Raw genomic sequence first — 22,706 nt, forward strand, 5'->3', positions numbered from 1 at the left:
CATTTGCTGACAGCCTTTAGGCTATAGACCAGTGCTCCACTCCTGACTCACTGGTTATGGCTATCCAGGATCTTGTCCTGTCCATCAAGCTGGATGGCCAGTCATTTTTGTTTGGACCCCTGGTTATGTTGGGATTTTGGGAAATGAATGAACTGATCGGTTGGCTGAGCTGATCACCAGGATGCCGATTCTGGAAACGGAAGTCCCAGAACCAGACTTTTGGTCATTTATACGCCACTGATTGCTGGAAGTCTAGAACTCAGAATGGTCTGCCTTGATCTTCCCGAACAAACTAAGGACAATTAAGGAGACTATGACAACATGACAGTCTTCCCTGCACGGTTGTCGCAGGGAATTCACTGTCCTCCATCAACTCCACATTGGCCGCACTTGGCTGACCCATAGCCACATTCTCCGATGTGAGGATCCTCCTCACTGCTGATGCAGAGCTTGCCTGACAGTGGCCCACTTACTCATAGACTGCCCTAATTTAGTTGCCTTGAAGTGGCATCTTAATCTCCATGACAAGCTACTTGTGGCACTAGCAGAACGGTTGATCTGGTGTTACGTTTTACCCATGAAGGTGATTTCCCTTTCATTCCAAACCAACCAACCCACCCACCTGCTGCCTACCTCTGAACCACTGCTCACTCACCCCACAACCCTTCTATCTACCTCCCACCTCTCTCCCCCCTATCCTTCCCACCCCAGCTGAACAAACCCAATCCCTCCGTAGCTCACCTGCCGAAATTCAATCTCAGCATTGCGTGCCCAGCAGGCACATTGTAGGGGCACAGGTGTGTTCATGTGGGTGGGTGTGTTTTTGTACTCTATCTTGATAAAGGATTTACTCTGAAAGCTTTCAGGGTTTTTCTCTCTCTTGTGTTTGCATATTGACACCTCAATGCCTCTGCTATTCGGTGAGTGGTCTTCTTTACTCCTAAAGTGAATTCTGGAATATTATTGACATGCTGCCACCAAATTACAGAATCAAAGAGTTTTGGAAACAGTCAGAATTGTTGTTGTTGTGGTCTTCAGTCCTGAGACTGCTTTTATGCAGCTCTCCATGCTACTCTATCCTGAGCAAGCTTCTTCATCTTCCAGTACCTACTGCAACCTACATCCTTCCGAATCTGCTTAGTGTAGTCATCTCTTGGTCTCCCTCTACGATTTTTACCCTCCACGCTGCCCTCCAATACTAAATTGGTGATCCCTTGATGCCTCAGAACATGTCCTACCAACTGATCCCTTCTTCTAGTCAAGTTGTACCACAAACTACTCTTCTCCCTAAGTCTATTCACTACCACCTCATTAGTTATGTGATTTACCCATGTAATCTTCAGCATTCTTCTGTAGCACCACATTTCAAAAGCTTCTATTCTCTTCTTGCCCAAACTATTTATCGTCCATGTTTCACTTCCATACATGGCTACATTCCATACAAATACTTTCAGAAACGACTTCCTGGCACTTATTTCTATACTCAATGATACTCTTCTTCAGAAATGCTTTCCTTGCCATTGCCGGTGTACGTTTTATATCCTCTCTACTTCGACCATCACCAGTTATTTTGCTCCCCAAATAGCAAAACTCCCTTACTACTTTAAGCGTCTCATTTCCTAATCTAATTCCCTCATCATCACCAGACTTAATTCGACTACATTCCATTATCCTTGTTTTGCTTTTGTTGTTGTTCACCTTATATCCTCCTTTCAAGACACTGTCCATTCCGTTCAGCTGCTCTTCCAGGTCCTTTGCTATCTCTGACAGATTACAATGTCATCGGCGAACTTCAGAGTTTTTATTTTTTCTCCATGGACTTTAATACCTACTCCGAATTTTTCTTTTGTTTCCTTTACTGTTTGCTCAGTATACAGATTGAATAACATTGGGGAGTCAGAATTAATGTACTTAAAAATAGAAGGTCAATAGTACGTGGTGATTGTGATATGTTTTTTCATGTTCCACAATCAATATCTCAGTCCATTCAGTTAAGAGGTTGCTGATGTGCAACGATGTTAGTGAGACTAGATTTGGGTTACGTGAGTGTGACGTGAATGCTATTCATTATGGCTTCACAGCTACCCCACTGTCTGCCTCAGATGTGACACAGTTCCCATAAAAAATGAATGTTTTGGAAACATAGCCAAGAAACTGTAGTATTGTTTTGAGATAGTTCAAGTTTAGATCTTGATTACACCCGTTATTGCAGTCACAGCAGTTCTGGTACCTATAGGCATTGCAAAGTGAATCTGTAAGCCAGGTTACTAAACATAATGGTAGAATAATGGCACATGAGGAGCAATGGTTCTGAGGGACTGTGCCTATCAATTTGTTATTGTTTGTCCAAATTTCCTGGCTTAAATGTTACATTTGAAAACACTTGTATGCTGATTGCATGTGAATATAAGCAGTGCTTTCTGGTCCCTGTTTGTTCCATCAGTCTATTGATTGGAGAGAGAAGCACCAAAGGTATCTTTCCTGCTAGGTGAGAGGAAGTAGTGACTAATTTTTCGTTTATATTAAAATGTAAATATTAAATATGTACAGATTATGTATTGATATTTTCTCATTTTTATTATGTAATTTATGTCAATTTTCTGGTACTTACCTCACTATTTTACTTTTAAGCCTATCGTCACATCTGTAACTTCGGGTGCTTCTGCAACCAGTAATGAGGACAACAGTCAATCAGTTGACATGCCAACATGTGTTCCAACAGTGTGCAAACCTGTCGCTCCAACTGATGGATCTGCACTAGTTAAAATGGTAAGAATCGTATATTTGTTTGATAGTCTGTTCTTAGCTCATATGTGTTTTGTATAGTAATAAATTTTGAATGTACATACGCAGGTGCCCATGCCCGCCTGCACACACACACACACACACACACACACACACACACACACACAGTAATGAGGACAACAGTCAATCAGTTGACATGCCAACATGTGTTCCAACAGTGTGCAAACCTGTCGCTCCAACTGATGGATCTGCACTAGTTAAAATGGTACACACACACAAGTAAATCAAAGCACCAAGAAGGGGAGGAGGAAACAGAATAAAACTTCACGAGTTGAGAGGGTACATGGTGTTACTCTAATGAGAGCATTATCAAGTCAAATTTACGAAGAAATTGGCAGTGTGAGCCCTCTTACCAGTATGATGCTCAACCCTTTTTAGCCTCTATGCATGCACTGATTCAGTTGTGAATGGTGTCATTAAGCCACTGTAGCCTCTCCAGAGGCAAGATGGCCCACAACTGTTGTAACAGTTCCTTTAAATCCTGGAGGAGAGTTGATGTTCGAGCTAATCCCACCCCTGTTCTATGTGGAACATATCTGGGGATCTTACTGCTCATGGGAGTACTTTGTCAGTTTCTAGAGGGATATGTCGTGTCTGGACGAGCATTGTCCTGTTGAAAAATGTCACCACGATTCTGTTGCATGAGAGGAAACACGTTAGGATGCGGGGGACGCCTGTGACATACCATTGCACCATCAGAGTTCTATCAGTCTCTACCTGCCATAACCTGAAGGTGTACCTAATGGATTACCTCATTGTGGTGCTGTGAGTAACACAGCTGTGATTCTCCAAAACATTTGGAGTTTGGGACCTCTTCCTAAGTCGCTCCCAAGCTAACGGATTACAGTTAGGCTATCCAGGGTAGTGCAGAACTGCGATTCATCGCTGAACACAATGCTTCGTAGTCCATGTCTGCATCTACATACATACCCTGTAAGCACGTATGGTGTATGTCAAAGGAAACCGTGTGCAGTTACTAGTCATTTTCTTTCCTAGTCCACTCACAAATAGAGCGAGAGAGGAACAACTGTCTATAAGCCTCTGTACCAGCCCTAATTTCTCTTATCGTGTCTTTGAGGTCCTTACGCAAATTTACATTGCTAGCAGTAGAATTGTTCTGCAGTCAGCTATAAATACCTGGTCCCTAAATTTTCTCAATAGCATTTCACAATAATAACGTAATCTTCTCTCCAGGCATTCCAGTTTGAGTTCACGAAGCATCTCTGTAACACTCTCACAGTGATCAAAACAAGCGGTAATAAATTTGGCAGCAAACTTCTGAATTGCCTCAATGTCATCCTTTAATCCAACCGGGTGGGGATTCTAAGCACTCAAGCAGTACTAGAGAATGGGTCACACACTTCTTCTACATGCTGTCTTCTCTGTAGATGAGCTGCACTTTCCCAAATGTCTGACAATAAAACAGGGCTGTCCTTGAACAGTCACAAATTGGTTTGAACTTGGAATGTGTTCAAGAATTCTGCAGCATACTGATGTCGAGGATATGGGTCTCTTATTAAATCCTTATATACAGCGGTCACCTGTGTGTTTTTCCAGTCACTTGAGACTTTGCACTGGATGAGAGAGTCACGAGAAATACAAGCTAGGTTAGGGGCCAATGCTGTAGAGTATTCTCTGTAAAACTGAATTGCGGCTCCATGTGGACCTGGTGACTTATTTGTTTTCAACTTTTTCAGTTGCTTTTCAACACCAGGGGAGCCCGTTTCTATGTCCTCCACACAGAATTCTGTGTGATGGTCAAACAGCGGCCCCTCTGTATGTCCTGCTGCATGAATTATTTTTTAAACGTGAAATTTAAGATTTCGCATGTCGCCATGCTGTCTTCTAATGTCATCCCAGACTAGTCAATGAGTGATTGGATAGAAGCCTTCAACCCACTTAATGATTTTATGTAGCACCAAATTTTCTCAAGTTTTTAAGCAAATTGTCAATTGGTCCCTCTATCAGGTGTTCAGGAGGTGTGAACAATCACCTAAGGTGGGAGTGCCCCCTTCTGAAGGAAGGAATACACCATTGGAGACACTGGCAATCACGGGGGATTTTCTCGCAATGAGCCAGTCATCAGCTTCACAGTTGTTGGCTGCAAAACTTAGATGGAATGAGGCTAACGATTCAAAGACGCTCCCGGCTGCACCGAGGTTCCCCGTGGTTTCATATACTGAAGACTATCAGTCCTCCACTACAGTAAATCCATTTATTATTCAGAAACGTGTCGATGCAGTTGCTGGCCCTGTGAAATCCTGCCCTTGTTTACACAATGGCACTTTGCTTTTGGAGACTACTTCTAATTCTCAAGCGCAACAACTACTTGCAGCTTCGCTCCTCCGTGGCTATCCCGTTCGTGTCGAGGCCTGCCGAACACCGAATTCTTCCTGTGGTGTTATTTACACTAGGTTGCTTGATGGTCTGACCGGGGCTGAAATCCAAATGTACCTCTATGATCACAGTGTCATTGCCATCCATTGTGTGATGAAAAAAGTAGGTGCCTCTGTAGTGCCCACATGCACTCTTTTTCTCACATTTGCTAGAGTGGTTCTTCCATCAAAGATCCAAGCAGATTATGAAGTTATCACAGTCAGACTATATATTCCGAACCTGATGTGCCACTACCAGTGTCATTATCACAACCACACGCAAGAGTCCTATCAACACCCAGCCAAATGTGTAACCTGTGGTAGGGACGCTCATTAGGGCAACTGTCCGCCTCCTCCTCCCTGCTGCATCAACTGCAATGGTGACCGTGCCGCCTCCTCCCACAGTTGTCCCATGTATCTCGATGAGTGGGCTGCCCAGGAGATCGGGGTGAAGGAAGAAGTGCCTTACCTGGTCGCTCGCAAGTTGTCAGCTAGTCAGAAACCCTGAATTCTACCATCGGGCACCGATAGTACTGTTCTTGCTATGCCTCGCTCCACGAAGGACGTGGCCAAACAGACATGTGATCTCAAATTTAGCACCACAGTTATGAAATCGCCCAGTGTCACGGTAGTATCCGCATCTGCTCCTCTAGCCGTGCAGCATGCCACCAAACATTCTCCTCACGGGGCGAAGTCACCAGCTACACAACCGGCAGAACAGAAATGACTGAAGGAATACTCCTGTGAAGACTTCCTATGTCCCTCCAGCCAACCAACATCTGAGTCTTTCTGTGCTAACTGGAAAGGCTCTAAAAAGTCAAACAATGGTAAAAGGTTTTCTCCTTCACTGACTCGGAGATCCTCTTCCACAGTGTCACCACGTGATACCCCCCCGGTCGACCTCAGTGTCGCTCGTGTGCACCACCAACTGCATTTCAGCCCTGGACTCTACAGGCCGACAGCAGGTGAATGCCGACACTGCTGTAGACATCGTGGAGCAGGATCCTTCTTCCTCTGGGCCCCGTAGCACTGAGTCTTTGAAGGCTGGCATGCGACAGCTGCCACAGTGACACTCCTTCATTTTTTCTTTGTCACTAATCTCCTCCAATGATATGTTTGCGGCCTTCAATCCAACAAAGAGGATTTACAGCTGCTCTGAGAATCACAGCATCCACTTGTTCTCTGCCTTCAGCAAACAAGATTGTGTCCTCATGACTGCTTTGATCTCTCAGATTTCTTCCCGGTCCGTTTTGACCTCCTCCCAAATGTCGGCATTCCATCTCGTGGGAGAGTCATGCTGCTCATACACGATGGTGTTCGTAGTCAACCCACCTCCCTGACTACCCACCTTCAAGCTGTTGCAGTTCACCTTTTCCTTCCCTACTTGACCTTTTTCCTTTGCATTGTTTACATCCTTCCATCAGTCGATGGATTTCCTCCAGCTTAGTGGCCAGCTATCTCACCCCTTTCTGCTGCTCGGTGACTTTTATGCGCACCATCCCCTTTGGGTTTCTTCCACAACCTGTCCGAGAGCTGCCTTCTTGGTTGACCTTCTTAATCAGTTTAACCTCTTCTGCCTTAGCACAGGATCACCTATGTTCCTTTTAGCCTCCATGCACACTATTCCTATTTGCACCTATTTGTCTGCACTGCCCAGCATGACCATTGTCTCTAGTGGTCCATTCTCTCCGACACGTACTTGAGCGATCATTTCCCATGTGCTATCCATTTGCTGACTCCTACACCACCTATGTGCACACACAAATGGCAGCTTACTAAGGCCAACTGGAGGATTTCCTCCTCCCTGTCTACCTTCGATGAAGAACATTTCCCCTGTTGTGATGACCAGGTGGAATATCTTACAAACGTTATCCTTACTGCCGCAGAATGTTTGATTCCTCGCACTTCCTCTTTACCATGCCATGCCCCAGTCCGTTGGTGGCCTTAGTCATGCTGTGATGCAATTTGTATGTGGAGGTGTGCTCTCTGTGTTTTCAAACATCATCCTACGATGGTAAACTGCAATCAGTATAAACAGATATGTGAAAAGGGGCGTCGCATTCTCCGGGATAGCAAAAAAGCTTGCTGGATTTCATTCACTAGCTCTTTTAACAGTTCCCCTCCCTCTTCTGCCGTGTGGGCCAACCTCCGACAGTCCTCTGGGACCAAGATTGCTTCCCCAATTTCCGGCCTGACAGTAGCAGATGACGTTGTTGTGGACCCTGTTTCTATCTCCAACACATTGGGCCACCATTTTGTGGAGATTTCGAGCTCCTCCCATTATCACCCTGTCTTCCGCCATTGGAAACAAACGGAGGAGGCTCGGGCGATACCCTTCTCTTCCCAGAATCGTGAGTACTACAATGGCACCTCTACTATGAGGGAGCTAGCTCATGCTCTCACTTCATCCTGATGCTACACCCTAGGGCCAGACACCGTTCACATTCAGATGTTCCAGCACCTTTCTCTTGCAGGCAAGCCCTTTCTGCTTAGTAAGTATAACCACATCTGGGCAGAGGACACGTTTCCGAGATGCTGGCATGAAACCAGTGTCACACCCATACCCCGATAAGGACAAAGACCTTCTTTCTGGCTAGCACCCCATTTCTCTCAGCAGCTGTGTTTGTAAGGTGATGGAACATATGATTCACGTACGGCTTGTGTGGTGGCTCAAGTCTCGCAATTTACTAACCACTGCACAGTGTGGATTTCAAGCGTGCCGTTCTGCAGTTGTCCATCTTGTCACTTTGTCTACTCATGTCATGAATGGTTTTCTGTGAAAATCTCAGACTGTGGCCATGTTTTTCGATTCAGAGAAAGCATACAACATGTATTGGAGGACTGGTACCCTTAGTACTCTCTACACATAAGGCTTCCATGGCCGCCTGCCCCATTTCCTTCAGGAATTTTTAAAAAGACCGAGTTTTCAAGGTATGTGTGGGTTCTGCCTTATTGGAGACCTTAATCCTGGAAAATTGTGTGCCTCAGGGTTCCGTCCTGAGCGTCTTCCTCTTTGCTATCACCATTAACCCTGTAATGGCCTGTCTCCCGCCCGGCATCCTTGGCTCCCTTTTCTTTGACAATTTTGTCACCTATGGCAGTTCTGCACAGACCTGTCTCATTGAGCAGCGTCTTCAGTAATGTGTCGATTGTCTGTACTCATGGAGCATCAAAAAGGCTTTCATTTCTCAAAAACTGACAAAACCGTTTCTATGAATTTCTGGCGGCACAATCATTTTCTTCTGCAGTCTTTACATCTTGGGCCTATTGCTCTTCCGTTCATTGACACTATCAAATTCCTATGGCTCATGCTCAATAGGAAATTTTTTTGGTCCTCCCACATATCTTACCTGGCAGCCTGCTGTATGCAGTTCCTGACACACACTATTTTAGTATCCATCTGTGTGTTTATTACATTTAATTGTAGATGAAGATTTGTAATTCTGTGAATTCTCTGTTATTGCCGTTCACGTCATTATGTTTTTGTACAGGTGCTAGAGACCTTGCTGTTGTGTACTCACAACATGTCGTCATCGTCATCATCATCATCATCATCATCATCATCATCTTAGTTGTCAGGCTTTGTTTTAGTCGTACATTATGGGGAGATTGTAGCTTACACACAGACTAAATATATGACAACATGTTGTGGACTATTACTGTAGCATATGGAACCTGTAACATGTTCAATTTGTGGGTGCTCTACAGCAAAAATGTCAGTGTAGAAAACAAGTTCACATCATTACTTGACTATAATTCTGAAGTCATTTAATTCTGGTTGTTGAATGATAGTAATGTATATGTCAGTATTGTTGCAGCATATATCTTGAATGTGAAGTTCACATCATTACTTGTCCATAATTCTGAAGTCATTTAATTCTAGTTGTTGAGTGATTTTATTATATATTTCAGTATTGTTACAGCGTATATTTTGAATGCTTTGGGTGACATGAATGAAATTAATAATTGAGCTGCTTTTTACAAAATATTATTCAGAGTTTTACATTTGATACAGTTGACTCTTTGTAGACACCACACATGTAACTATTTATTTCTGCATACCTTCCCACATTTTCAGCATCACATAACAATTCTTGGTATTAATTTAATTTCACTTCCACCTAACCTCATTCCAGATACATGAGATGATCCACCTTTCATTGTGTCAATGTTAGTGAAATATAACAGGGCACTGGCACAATGGGTTGAATGAGGTATGATTATCACATTATGGAATTTCATTTTAGAATACTCTTGGTTTAATAAAACCATTAATGAATTAAAAATACAATCCCTTTATTCATAAGTTATCACATCTTGCCATTGTAATTTTTTTCGTGGGAAGAAGAACAAAACTCTCATTGCCACTGTCATCATGCTTACATTATTGATGTTATAGTTTGCAGTTACTCCAGGTATTTCTTTGATAATTTATTTTTGCTGCAGTTGTTGGTTTTTCTAGAGTTTGATGTCTGAGTAAACCATTTGTGCCACCATGAAGATGGTTATGCCATTTAGTTCTTTATTTGTTAACTTCAATTTTGGTTAGCATTTCTTCTTCCTTCTTCAACCTATTACAAGATTTTTTAAAAAATTTATCAGCAGTTGTGATCTATTATGCTCAGTCTAAAGGTGTTAGTTGTATATGTTTCTTAAAAGTATATTTATTTGTTGCAGAAATTAAAGCAGACATTGACAAATAATAATAAAGTATCCACTACAAGCACTCCTGGTCAGTCATCTTCAGAGCAGGTAGGTACTGATTTATTTTGCCTGTAAAAAGTATGTACGGTATTTTCTGTATAGTCTCTCACGAACTGTCTATGACTAGGGACCTGAATGTAGCATCTATTTTTGGTGAAATTTGCATGTATTTTTTTCTTTTTTTATTTGTAAGTGATTAGACATTCATATTTAAAAGGTTGTCATGCTACACAGTGGAAGACAAAGCCTTAGTGCTGTGTTAGTCAGTTTCATGTTCCATGGACCATTTATGTGATTAATTGTAATGATGTGAAAAGAGCCGTTTTACATTCACATTATACATTCATATGTAAATATGGCTATGTGCTTACATGCTGGCCTTTTTTTTTAATTGGCTGTAAAAAAAAGTGGTGATTGGGGAGCTTTATGATTGGCACATTTTCTTTTGCAAAAACTTCAACAGTTTTTTTCAAAAATGTCTGCTTGTTTTCTTCCTTTGACTCAGTTTAAATGTGAAGCAAATGATTGTTTCTGGTGTGAAGCAGCAGCGTTTACCTGTTGGTGAATAGAGTGCTTCACTGATATAAGATGTTTCTCGATATTATTATTTTTTCCCCACACAATTCGGTAATTATAAAATCTCCAGACTATTGATTTCAACCTTTTGTGGGCATTCATAGCTGTGTGACCCATACCTAACAATGCTACAAGGAGAACCGACAAGGTACTTAGCATAGAAATAGTACCAAAAATAACTCTATTTGCACATTATGGGAAGATTCTCAGTGTGGTAAAAATACATTGGCAGATTTATTTTCCAACTGATATAGTGTAAAGTGCATACACTATAAACTGGCAGTTGGCTGCGAGCATAAACAAACTGTTATAAGACTGCCAGAGGGGAGAAGGATGGCATGACTAAACCAGCCCTGCCTCCTTCTCACAGGACAGCTGGCTTACAAGCACTTTCTGTGTTTCTGCGAAAGCAGAACTGACAAGCTCGTAGGGATTGATGATCTCTTCTGTTGTTGTGTGGGCCTTACTCAAACTCTGTGATGGACCAAGGGGGGGAGGGGGGGGGGGAAGGGCAATGCACAACACAAAGCATTCAGTAATTACTACCACGCAATTGATTAATAGGGCTGGCAGTGTTGTAACAGAGATTGTTCATGTGTCTGACACAACCACTGTTCAAAATACTCACCACTTAACATTACCATGTTAAAGTGTCTGCATTACACCAACTTTTGAACTTCAGCTAGCAGGCAAGCCATAAGCAAGGTTTTGTTCTAAGGTGCTGGGCCTAACAACTGAGTCCTACATTGCATTATGTAGCATGTATCTTATGCAGACCATTCAGGTGCCCACTATCAGCACTGCATTGTATCATTGAGGGCACTGATGCCTCTTTGGGTTCATGCACTTTTTATTTTGCAAACACATTCTTACAGATATTGTTTCTTCAAATTGGTTTTTCCTAGGTGATGTGCAACACCAGTAAATAAAAATTGAGTACATTTTCGATACTTGTATGCAGAAAATAAAGGTATTTTACACTATCTCTGGTAAAATACTGTATCTGGATAGAGTTTGCTATGAGACAGTATTATTAAGTAATTCTACATTTTTGCATTTTGAAGCAGAATTCACTCGAAATGTAAAGTTTCCAGTAGCCTGTCTGTGACCTTACTGAGTTGGTCAATCAAACAGTGGAAAGTCCTGGTTGGAATATCAACAATATTATGAAAAAGATAGATTGGTACTCAGTGTAAAGAAGAGACAATGAGCTGCAGACAGACATGATGAAAAGACTGTTAGTTTCGTTCATGTATTCAATGTCTCAGGAAAGTCTGCAACTGTGTCATTCGTTATTTAAATCATGTAAAGACTGTTATACACTGGAGCTTTTGCCCAAAGCCTTCTCCAGAACAGAAAACACACATTCACACAAGCAAGCATACTTCACATACACACATGATTACCATCTTTGGCCACTCTGCCCCCAGGGGGCTTGTCACTCTGTGGTGAGTTCATGCTTGGCTACCATGGGTCCCCAGCCTTTGCAGCCCCTTTTCCCTTCCATGCTGTATGTCTGTTCTCCTGCTATTCTTTTTCCCCTCCCTTGGGAACATGTTTGGGATATTTTTGGGAATGTTCTGAAGTTTTAGTAACCTTACAGGAGAACAGTCCCCCTCTGTTTCTTCTTTCTTTCTTTCTTTCTTTCTTTATTCTCCATTTCGCATCCTTTCTCAGCTTTGATGTTTGAGGTTCCTCTTTGTTTCTTCTTTCACCCTGTGCACTCCTGAAGGCTGGCCAATGCATCTGATGTGTAACAGATGACTGGTTAGCGCATAATTCCCATCACCGGGTCAACAGGTACAGTTCACACTTACCCCTGGTACAGGCCAAGGGAAAGGTGATTACCTGAGCTGTTCCCAAATTGCCAGTTGGTTCCTCTGTCAGGAGTTTGGGAAGTGTGACTTGTGGTGCGAACAATCATCTGAGGTGGGTGAGCCCCGCTCTGAGGGGGGGACCACAGTTGGAAGGAGTGCGCCATCAGAGATGCTGGCAATCGTGGGGGATTTTCTCGCAGTGAGCCAATCACCATCTCAGTCTACGTCTAGTAAATGTAAACGGAGTCAGACTAAAGATTCCAACATTCTCTCAGCTGCAACTTGGTTCCTCGTGGTATCACGTACTGAAGAAGGTCAGTCCTTTGATGCTGTTAATTGGTTTATTATACAGAAAGATGTTGATGCAATTGCTGGCCCTGTGAAATCCTGCTCTCGTATACATAATGGAACATTGCTTTTGGAGACCAATTGTGGTTCTCAAGCCCAACAACTGCTAGCAGCTTTGCTCCTCCATGGATATCCTGTTTGTGTAGAGGCTCATCAAATGCTGCCCCCCAGGGGGTCCACAACTCTTTTGTGCATACGTGCGTAGCGAGCACGGGACCCTGAGCTAATGTGGCCCTCCTTCCTTTCCGGGCTGCATACCTTCCTTTTCCGCATCCTTCCCTAGCCCCCATCTTCGCCCCCCCCCCCCCCCCTCTCCCCACACCTCTGGCTGGCTCTTTCCTTCCCTTTCTCCCCCTCTGGGAGTATGGTTTGTGCCTACGTCCGGAGACGGATGCTCGTAAAAATAACGCATTCTTCGCCTTCTCTGCTTGTATGTCTTCATCCTTCCTTTGTCCTTCTCTTTTCCTTACCTCTTCTCTTTACCCATTTCTCCGCTGCGGCGTTTGAGACCTCTCTTCTTTCTTTTCCCTTTCTTTGTTTTTCCCTTTCTCTTTCTTCCTCCCTGTGCATGTCTGAAGGCCGACCCACACATTTTCGTGCGTAGCCGGTGACGGGGTAACGCGTAATTCCCCGCCCCGGGTAGACAGGTAGGACACGTACGTACCCCCTGGTAACGGCCAGGCCCAGGGAGGGGTGATTACCCGAGTTCCGAAAGTGCCGATTGGTCCCTCTGTCCGTTTGTCGGGAGGTGTGACCTGAGGTGTGAACAATCACCTAAGGCGGGAGTGCCCTCAGAGAGGGCCCCCACAAGGGATGAGCACGCCATTGGAGACGCTGGTAATCATGGGGGATTCTTCTGCAATGGTTTCCTCATCTTCCACTATGTCTGCTCACAAGCGTAAATTCACTGAGTCTCAGCCACAGACAGTTCTTCCATCGTTGCCACAGTTCCTTGTTGTTTCTCGGTCTGACGAAGGTCACGACTTCTCCACGGTCAACCCTTTCATTATTCAGAAAGGTGTCGACGCAGTTGCAGGTCCTGTAAAGTCTTGTTCCAGATTACGGAATGGCACCTTGTTGTTAGAAACAGTCAGTGCCCTCCAGGCACAAAAATTGCTGCGTACTTCACTGCTCCACACCTTCCCTGTCCAGGTTGAAGCGCACCGCACTTTAAATTCCTCACATGGAGTCGTTTATACACGCTCCCTCGACGGATTGTCTGACGAAGAAATTCAGCACTACCTGTCTGACCAGGGCGTAACGGCTGTTCATAGAGTTATGAAAAGGGTTGACAGGAACATCATTCCAACCCGCACTGTCTTCTTGACATTTGACAAAGTTCAACTCCCATCGAAAATCAGAGCAGGCTATGAGATAATTTCCGTTCGCCCTTACGTCCCAAACCCTACGCGTTGCTATCGGTATCAGCGGTTCAATCACACCAGCCAGTCCTGTTCCAATCCGACCAAATGTGTTACGTGTGGCAAGGATGCCCATGAGGGTGTTTGTCCACCTCCATCCCCTCGTTGCACCAACTGTATGGGTGACCACGCTGCTTCCTCACGAGATTGCCCCATTTTTAAAGACGAAAAGCTCATTCAGGAAATCAGAGTGAAAGAAAAGGTGTTGACCTTTGCTGCTCGAAAATTATTCGCCAGTCGACAGCCCACCATGCCTCAGACAGGAAAATACAGCACTGTCCTTGCTTCTCCTCGGCCAACAAAGGAGGCGGCCATGCAGACTTGCGACCACACCTTTAGTGCCACGGTCGTTAGATCGGCCAGCGCAAAGATCGCCCGTTCAACCTCACCACTTTCGCCTGCCCACTCTATGGCTCACCCTTCATCGGTTCTGCTAAATCTCGAGCCGAAAAGTCAGACACCAAGACTTCGAAAAAAGAGCATACTCGTGAAGATTTTTTACGTACCCCAACTTCACAACCATCGGTTCCTCCTTCATCTAAATATCATGTTTCCAAGAAGGGTAATAAGAAACCCAGTTCATCTCCTTCTCTGCCAAGGCGTGTCTCATCTACAGCACTACCTGGCGGAAATCGCCCTCGCCTGTCTTCTGTGTCGCCGAGGCGCACTGCTGGCGGCCGATCAACCGGCCGATCGCTGGTGGCAGGAGCTGCTCCTGAACAACCTATGGATCAGGATCTCCTGCCTTCGGCTGAATGCCATTCCATGCTGTCAGTCGCAAGCTCTGAGCAGTCGTTGAGTTGACGGCAACCTTGGTCACATTCCTCCATTTTCTGTTCACCCTATGTCCATTATCCACTGGAATATCCGCTGCATTCGAGCCAATCGGGATGAATTGTCGATCGTCTTACGATCCTACTCGCCGGTCATTTTCTGTCTTCGGGAAACAAAGCAGTGTCCCCATGACCGCTTTGTTCTCCCCCATTTTCAGTCCGTCCGATTTGATCTCCCCTCTGTTGAAGGCACTCCAGCCCATGGAGGACTCATGATTCTTCTCCATGATACTCTCCATTATCACCCAATCCCCTTAAACACTTCCTTCCAAGCTGTCGCTGTCCGTCTTTCCCTTTCCGGATATACCTTTTCTCTTTGTACTGTATACATTCCATCGTCCACAACAATGGCACGAGCTGATCTCCTTCATCTTCTTGGAGCTTCCACCCCCCTATTTGCTGGTTGGGGACCTCAATGCCCACCACCCGCTTTGGGGATCTCCACATCCTTGTCCACATGGCTCACTATTGCTAGACGTCTTCCACCAAGCGGATCTAGTTTGCCTCAACACTGGGGTCCCTTCATTTTTGTCTGCCTCCACGACAAATTTCTCTCATTTGGACCTTTCGGTCGGTACTGTTCCGCTAGCTCGGCGCTTCGAATGGTTCGCCCTTGATGATACACACTCGAGTGACCACTTTCCATGTGTCCTTAGACTGCAGCCTCAACTGCCATATATGCGCCCGCGACGCTGGAAGTTTGCCCAAGCCGATTGGACACTTTTTTCGTCTCTAGCGACATTCGATGACCGTCACTTTCCTAGCATTGACGATGAGGTCACACATATTACAAACGTTATTCTTACAGCTGCGGAATGTTCAATACCACGCACCTCCGAATTGCCCTGGCGCCCCCCAGTTCCTTGGTGGAACGAGGCATGCCGTGACGCAATACGTGAGTGGCGACGTGCTCTTCGTGTTTTCCGCCACCATCCTAGTTTGGCCAACTGTATCCGCTATAAGCAGTTCTGTGTGCGATGCCGTCGCGTCATCCGCGATAGCAAGAAGGCAAGCTGGAAATTCTTTATTAGCTCATTTAACACCTTCACTCCCTCCTCGGAAGTTTGGAGTCGGATTCAACGGTTATCAGGCACGCCTAGTTTCTCCCCAGTCTCTGGGCTCACTGTCGCGCATGATACATTAGTGGACCCCGTCGCAATTTCTAACTCATCGGGTCAACACTTTGCTGGGATTTCGAGCTCTCAAATTACCCGCCAGCATTTCTCCCGAAGAAACGTGCAGCGGAAGTGCAACCTCTTGCTTTCTTTTCTCAAAATCGCGAAAGCTATAATACTGTTTTCTCCATGCGGGAACTCCAACATGCACTCTCTTCTTCTCGCTCCTCCACTCCAGGACCGGATGGTAGCCACGTCCAAATGTTGCTGCATTTATCAACCCATAGTCTGCGTTACCTCCTTCGCCTTTATAATCGAATTTGGACCGACAGTACTTTTCCCAGACGATGGCGGGAAGCTATCGTCGTTCCTGTTCCGAAACCTGGAAAGGACAAACATCTCCCCTCTAGCTATCGCCTCATTTCTCTCACGAGTAGTGTATGTAAGGTTTTGGAGCGTATGGTTAATTGCCATTTAGCTTGGTGGCTGGAGTCCCGCAGTCTTTTAACACCTGCCCAATGCGGATTCCGAAAGCATCGTTCTGCAGTTGACCATCTTGTTGCTCTCTCCACTTATATCATGAACAATTTTCTCCGGAAACGCCAAACAGTAGCAATATTTTTTGATCTGGAGCGAGCATACGATACCTGTTGGAGGACAGGCATCCTCCGCACACTGTTTTCTTGGGGCTTTCGAGGTCGGCTGCCCGTTTTTCTTTGCGAATTTATGGCAGAGCGCACATTTAGAGTGTGGGTGAACACTACTCTCTCCCGTACTTTCTCCCAAGAAAACGGGGTACCCCAGGGCTCCGTGCTGAGTGTTGTACTGTTTGCCATTGCCATAAATCCAATTATGGATTTTCTCCTTCCTGATGTCTCGGGCTCCTTCTTTGTGGACGATTTTGCGATCTACTACAGCTCTAAACGGACCAGCCTTCTTGAACGACGTCTTCAAGGATGTCTCGATCGCCTCCACTCTTGGAGCATCGAAACCGGCTTCCGTTTTTCTCCCAGTAAGACCGTTTGTGTTAATTTTTGGTGACGCATGGAGTTTCTTCCACCCTCCTTACATCTAGGATCTGTCAACCTTCCGTTTTCTCGGACGTCGCTAAATTCTTGGGTCTTATGTTTGACAGAAAACTGTGCTGGTCCTCCCACGTTTCCTATCTTTCGGCTCGCTGTCTGCAATCCCTCAACACCCTCCGTGTCCTGAATGATACCTCCTGGGGAGCGCACCGAGTGGTCCTTCTCCGCCTCTATCGTGCCTTAGTGCGCTCGAAATTGGACTATGGAAGCATAGTTTACTCCTCTGCTCGGCCGTCTATTCTTCGTCGTCTCGACTCTATGCACCACCGTGGATTACGTTTAGTGTCTGGAGCTTTTTACACCAGCCCTGTGGAAAGCCTTTATGCTGAGACTGCTGAACCTCCGCTGCCAAATCGGCGAGCAGTCCTTCTGAGTCGTTATGCTAGCCATCTGTCTTCCATGCCTGCTAATCTAGCGCATGACATTTTTTTCGACGCCTCCTTTGATGTAGGGTATGCAGGCCGCCCCTCCTCCCTACTACCACCAGGAGTCCACTTCCATCAACTGCTCCATTCTCTTTCCTTCCGCTTTCCTAAAACCTTCTTGACAACTTGGGGTACAGCACCGCCTTGGCTCCGTCCCCGGATCTGCCTGCTCCGTGACCTTTGCCAATTTCCCAAGGATGGTACCCCTTCACTTGTTTATCGTCGGGCATTTGCTGCTCTATGTGCACAAATGAAAGAAGCCACATTTATTTACACTGATGGCTCGAAAACATCGTTAGGTGTAGGGAGTGCCTATATTGTTGGCGACACCCCAAATCAATTTCGGCTTCCCGACCAGTGTTCGGTTTATACTGCGGAGCTTTACGCTGTTCTGCAGGCTGTCCACTACATCCGCCGCCATCAGTGGATACAGTATGTTATCTGTTCAGATTCTCTCAGCTCTCTCCTCAGTCTCCAAGCTCTTTACCCTGTCCACCGTCTCGTCCACCGGATTCAGGACTGTCTGCGCTTGCTCCACCTGGGGGGCGTCTCGGTGGCGTTCCTCTGGCTCCGGGGACATGTTGGTATCTGTGAAAATGAGGCGGCCGATATAGCGGCCAAGGCTGCAGTCTCTCTTCTTCGGCCAGCTATCCAATCGATTCCCTTCGCCGATCTACGGAGCATTTTATGTCGTCGTGTTGTTCTTTTATGGCACGCACATTGGGCGACACTTCCCCATAATAAATTGTGGGACGTGAAAGCTCTTCCTTGTGCTTGGACCTCTTCCTCCCGAACGCGTCGTCAGGAGGAGGTAATTTTAACTAGACTCCGGATAAGGCACTGTCTTTTTAGCCATCGACATCTTTTAAGCGGCGATCCTCCCCCACTCTGTCCCGACTGCTCTCAGCTGTGGACGGTAAGACACCTTTTAATTGAGTGCCCCTATTTTACTCCGTTACGCGCCCGTCTACAGCTGTCGCCTGATATATTGTCAATTTTAGCAGATGACACGCGCTCGACCGATCGCGTTCTCGAGTTTATTAGTGCCAGTGAAATGACGTCAGTCATTTGAAGCTTTTTTTGGGAACAACCAACCCCTTTCTGTAGTGGATTTTTAAGCCTTCATTCTGCTTTTAGTTTCTCCAATTTTTTGAGTTTCGTTCCCATTGCTGCTGGTTTCCATTTTCGGTTTTTACTGTTTCCTAAGTCACGGACCGGGCACCAATGACCATAGCAGTTTTGCGCCCCCCCAAAAAAAATGCTGAATTCTTCATGCGGTGTTATTTACGCTAGGCTGCTCGATGGTCTGACTGAGGGAGAAGTCCAAACTTACCTCTCTGCAGTCCATCGTGTAGTGAAAAGGGTTGAAGCAACTTTAGTGCGAACGCACACTCTTTTTCTCACATTTGATTCAGTAGTGCTTCCATCAAAGATTAAAGCACTCGATGAAGACATCATGATCTGACTGTACATGCCAAACCTGATGCGCTGCTAGCAGTGTCAGTGTTACAACCACACTTGAATGTCCTGTCAAAACACAGTCAGATGTGTTACATGTGGTAGGGATGCTGATGAGGGCGATTGCCCACCTCTTTCTCCCTGCTGTCTCCCTGCTGTGTCAATTGCAGTGGCAACCATGCCGCCTCATCCCAAGAATATCCTGTGTATCTCAATGAGGAGATCCAGGAGATCTGGGTGAAGGAAAACGTGCCTTACCCAGTCACTCACAAGTTGTTGGCTTGTCAGTTGCCCTGTGTTTTACCATCTACCACTTGCAGTACAGTTGTTACTACATCTCGTGCCATGAAGGGCAGTGCCACGCAGACTTGTGACTTCAAACTCGGCACCGTGGTTGTAAAATAACCTAGTGTCATGGTAGCAACCTTGTCTCCTTCTCCTCCTCCAGCTGTGCAACAAGCCAGCAAATCTTTGTCTCCGGGGGCGAAATCATCTGCTACACAACCGGCAGGCCTGAAACGACGGAAGGAATACTCCCATGAAGACTTTTTATGTCCTTCCAACCATCAAACATCTGAATTTTCATCTACCAATTGCAAAGGCTGCAAGAAATCAAACAAAGACAAACAGTCTTCTCCTTCCCCAACTCCGAGATCCTCTTCAACAGTGTCGCCACATGATACCCTTGTCCAGTCAACCTCCGTTTTGCTGGTTTTTCTTGTCATGCAATCTGCAGACTGACCAGTGAGAGTGCCAACGCCTCTGTAGATCTCATGGAACGGGATCCTCCAGCCTCTGCACCCTGTAGCAGCCAGTTTTCAAAAGTGACAACACTTCATTTTTTCCCTCCTCCCCTTTCCCCATCTTGACTCTCCTCTAGTGGAATATTTGTGGCATTATATGCAACAAAGAGGAATTACCACTGCTCTTGGAATTCCAACGGCCACTTGTTTTCTGCCTCCAGGAAATAAAATTGTGACCTTGCAATCACTTTGATCTCTTGCATTTCTTTCCAGTCCACTTTGACTTTCTCCATTTCATAGGGGGATCATGTTGCTCATCCTGGATAACATTCATAGTCAAACCATCTCAATGAAAACCCGGGTGCAAGCTGTTGCAGTCAGAATTTTCCTTCCTCGTTCCACCTTCACCTTTTCTCTCTGTACCACCTACATCCTCCCCCTGCGGGTCCGGGGGTTAGAATAGGCCCGAGGTATTCCTGCCTGTCATAAGAGGCGACTAAAAGGAATCTCAAACGTTTTGGCTTTTATGTGATGGTCCCTTGTAGGGTTTGACCTCCATTTTTCAAAACTTTCCCAAAGAGTGAGCCAATTGGGGAAGGGTACCTTACATGGTGCGTAGTGTCCATCATGCTCTGAGACCTCTCGCATCTTTCGTCGACGTGGATCTGCACTTCTGCTCATTCTCCAGCTGCTGGGTGAGGCCACCCTCCTGGGTGTGTTTTCCTCCATCCTCTGTCCAGTATCACTTTCTGTGCTGTCGACGATAATGGACTTCTTAGCTCGTTTGCGCCTGATATCCAGCACGGTAGCCAGTCTGTTGTGGTGGAGCTGCCATGTACCCTGTTGGTTGTAGCCCCTGACCATGCAGGGATCACTCTGCTGATGCCTGCACCATTAACTCCCCACGTATGCCAAGGAGTAGATGCCCATCTCCTGGAGCATCGGGACTCCCGGCGGTGGCCATACTGCCAGGTGGCCTTTGCTGCGGCTGGGTGGTGCCCGTGGGGAGGGCCCCTGGTTGGAGTGGGTGGCATCAGGGTGGATGACACACGATGAAGCATAGTACATCATCTCTTGCTGGTGATCCACCATCAGCAGTCTCTAAGCGGTCGAGGTCTACCTTCAATGCTAAGAAATATGACCCCAAATTGTTCCCCTCCATGGCCACACCATGGGAGAAACGACAGGCTGAGGATGGCAGTGAAGCTTATTCATCCTGGTAACTCGTATGTACGAGAGTTGTTGGGGAATCTTTCATGTCCGTGAAGCCTCAGTTTTTTGTGGAGCATTTAGAGGACAAGTTTGGGAAGGTGGAGGGCTTATCCAAAATGCAGTCAGGGTCAGTCTTGATAAAAAAGGCATCCTCTGCCCAGTCACGGGCATTACTCACTTGTGACAAGCTGGGGGATGTTTCTGTTACCATCACACCCCATAAGAGATTAAATATGGTCCAGGGTATCATATTTCATAGGGACCTTCTTTTGCAGTCTGACGATGAGCTGCACGCCAATTTAGAATGGCGAGGTGTTCATTTCGTCCGACGCGTTCACCGTGGTCCGAGGTATAATCAGGTTGCCACAGGTGCCTTCATCTTGGCTTTCGAGGGTGACACATTACCCGAGAATGTCAAGGTGATGGTCTACCGCTGTGATGTGAAGCCATATACACCTCCCCTGATGCGGTGCTGGAAGTTCGGCCATATGTCTTCCCGCTGTACTTCCAGTGTGGCCTGTCGGGATTGTGGGCATCCTTCACATCCCAATACTCCATGTGCCCCGCCTCCCATCTGTGTCAACTGCGCAGAGCACCATTCGCCTTGCTCGCCAGACTGCAGAATTCTGCAGAAAGAAAGAAAAATGATGGAATACAAGACCCTGGACCGACTGACCTGCACTGAGGCTAAGAGAAAATATGAGAGGCTGCATCCTGTGTGTATGATGTCAACCTATGCTTCCGCTACAACAACGGTTCTACCATCTTCCGTTCCACCGCATACAGTAGGCTCTCAGAGCTGCCAGACTCCACCTGCCCCCTTGATGGTGGGAGGCACTTCACTCCCTGTTGCTCCTGCACCACCTACTTCGGCAGCAACATCCCCCGACCATTGGGGATGTCAGTCCCCACTTCTCATCCAGAGAAGCGTACATCTTTTTTGGCTCCTCTCGCTAGGAATGGGTCCCTTGGGTCACTCCCTTCCCAGGTTCCTACCAGTGGTAAAGCTGACACCCACCAGTGGTTGAAGTAACCACAGGTAGCTGGTTGTAGAGCTTCACAGTCCTCCTAAGTCTCTGAGACTGAATCAGTGAAGCCCCCCCGGCCGGACAAATCTAAGGAGCAGTGAGAAAAACCCAAAAAGAAAAAGACCCCCAAGAACCAAGGCACTGTGGTGGCACCCACTCACTTCACCACTACCAATAAGCTCTGCGTCTGAGGATGAAGTGGCGTTTCTGGCGTCCGCTGAGGACCTAGATTTCACTGGGCCCTCAGACACAATGGATGTTGATCGAACAGGTACTCATCTTGTGGCAGCAGGTGACCCTGAGGTGTAAACTGCCTCATTGAGCGTTTCATGCCTTCCCAGTCTTATGATCACATCATCCTCCAGTGGAATTGTGGCGTTTTTTTTCACCACCTGGTTGTGCTACGGCAACTGTTAAGCTTTACACCTGCCTTCTGCATTCCCCTCTAGGAAACCTGGTTCCCGGCAATGCGGACCCCTGTCCTCCTTGGCTACAGGGGCTATCACAATAACCGTAGTGAATATAATAGAGTGTCAGGTGGAGTTTGCGTTTATGTCCTGAAAACAGTATGTAGTGGACCTATGCCTTCAAACTCATCTTGAAGCTGTGGCTGTCAGGATATGAACAACACAGGAAATAACTGTCTGTGACATATATCTCCCTCCAGATGGTGCAGTATCCCTGAACTTATTGGTTGCACTGATTGATCAACTCCCTAAACCTTTCCTACTTTGGGGAGATTTTAGTGCCCGTAACCCCTT

General features: G+C 46.1%; 1 protein-coding gene across 1 annotated transcript in view; it reads left to right on the top strand.

Annotated features, from left to right (window-relative positions):
• LOC126248166 (cyclic AMP-dependent transcription factor ATF-2) overlaps nt 1-22,706 on the top strand; it is a 209,106-nt gene that overhangs the window by 123,530 nt on the left and 62,870 nt on the right. The window contains exons 7-8 of the mRNA XM_049948924.1: nt 2,632-2,769; nt 9,858-9,932. Coding sequence (XP_049804881.1) covers nt 2,632-2,769; nt 9,858-9,932 — 213 coding nt within the window. The remainder of the gene's footprint in view (nt 1-2,631; nt 2,770-9,857; nt 9,933-22,706) is intronic.

The sequence above is a fragment of the Schistocerca nitens genome, chromosome 3 (assembly GCF_023898315.1).
Source record: "Schistocerca nitens isolate TAMUIC-IGC-003100 chromosome 3, iqSchNite1.1, whole genome shotgun sequence".
NCBI lineage: Eukaryota > Metazoa > Arthropoda > Insecta > Orthoptera > Acrididae > Schistocerca > Schistocerca nitens.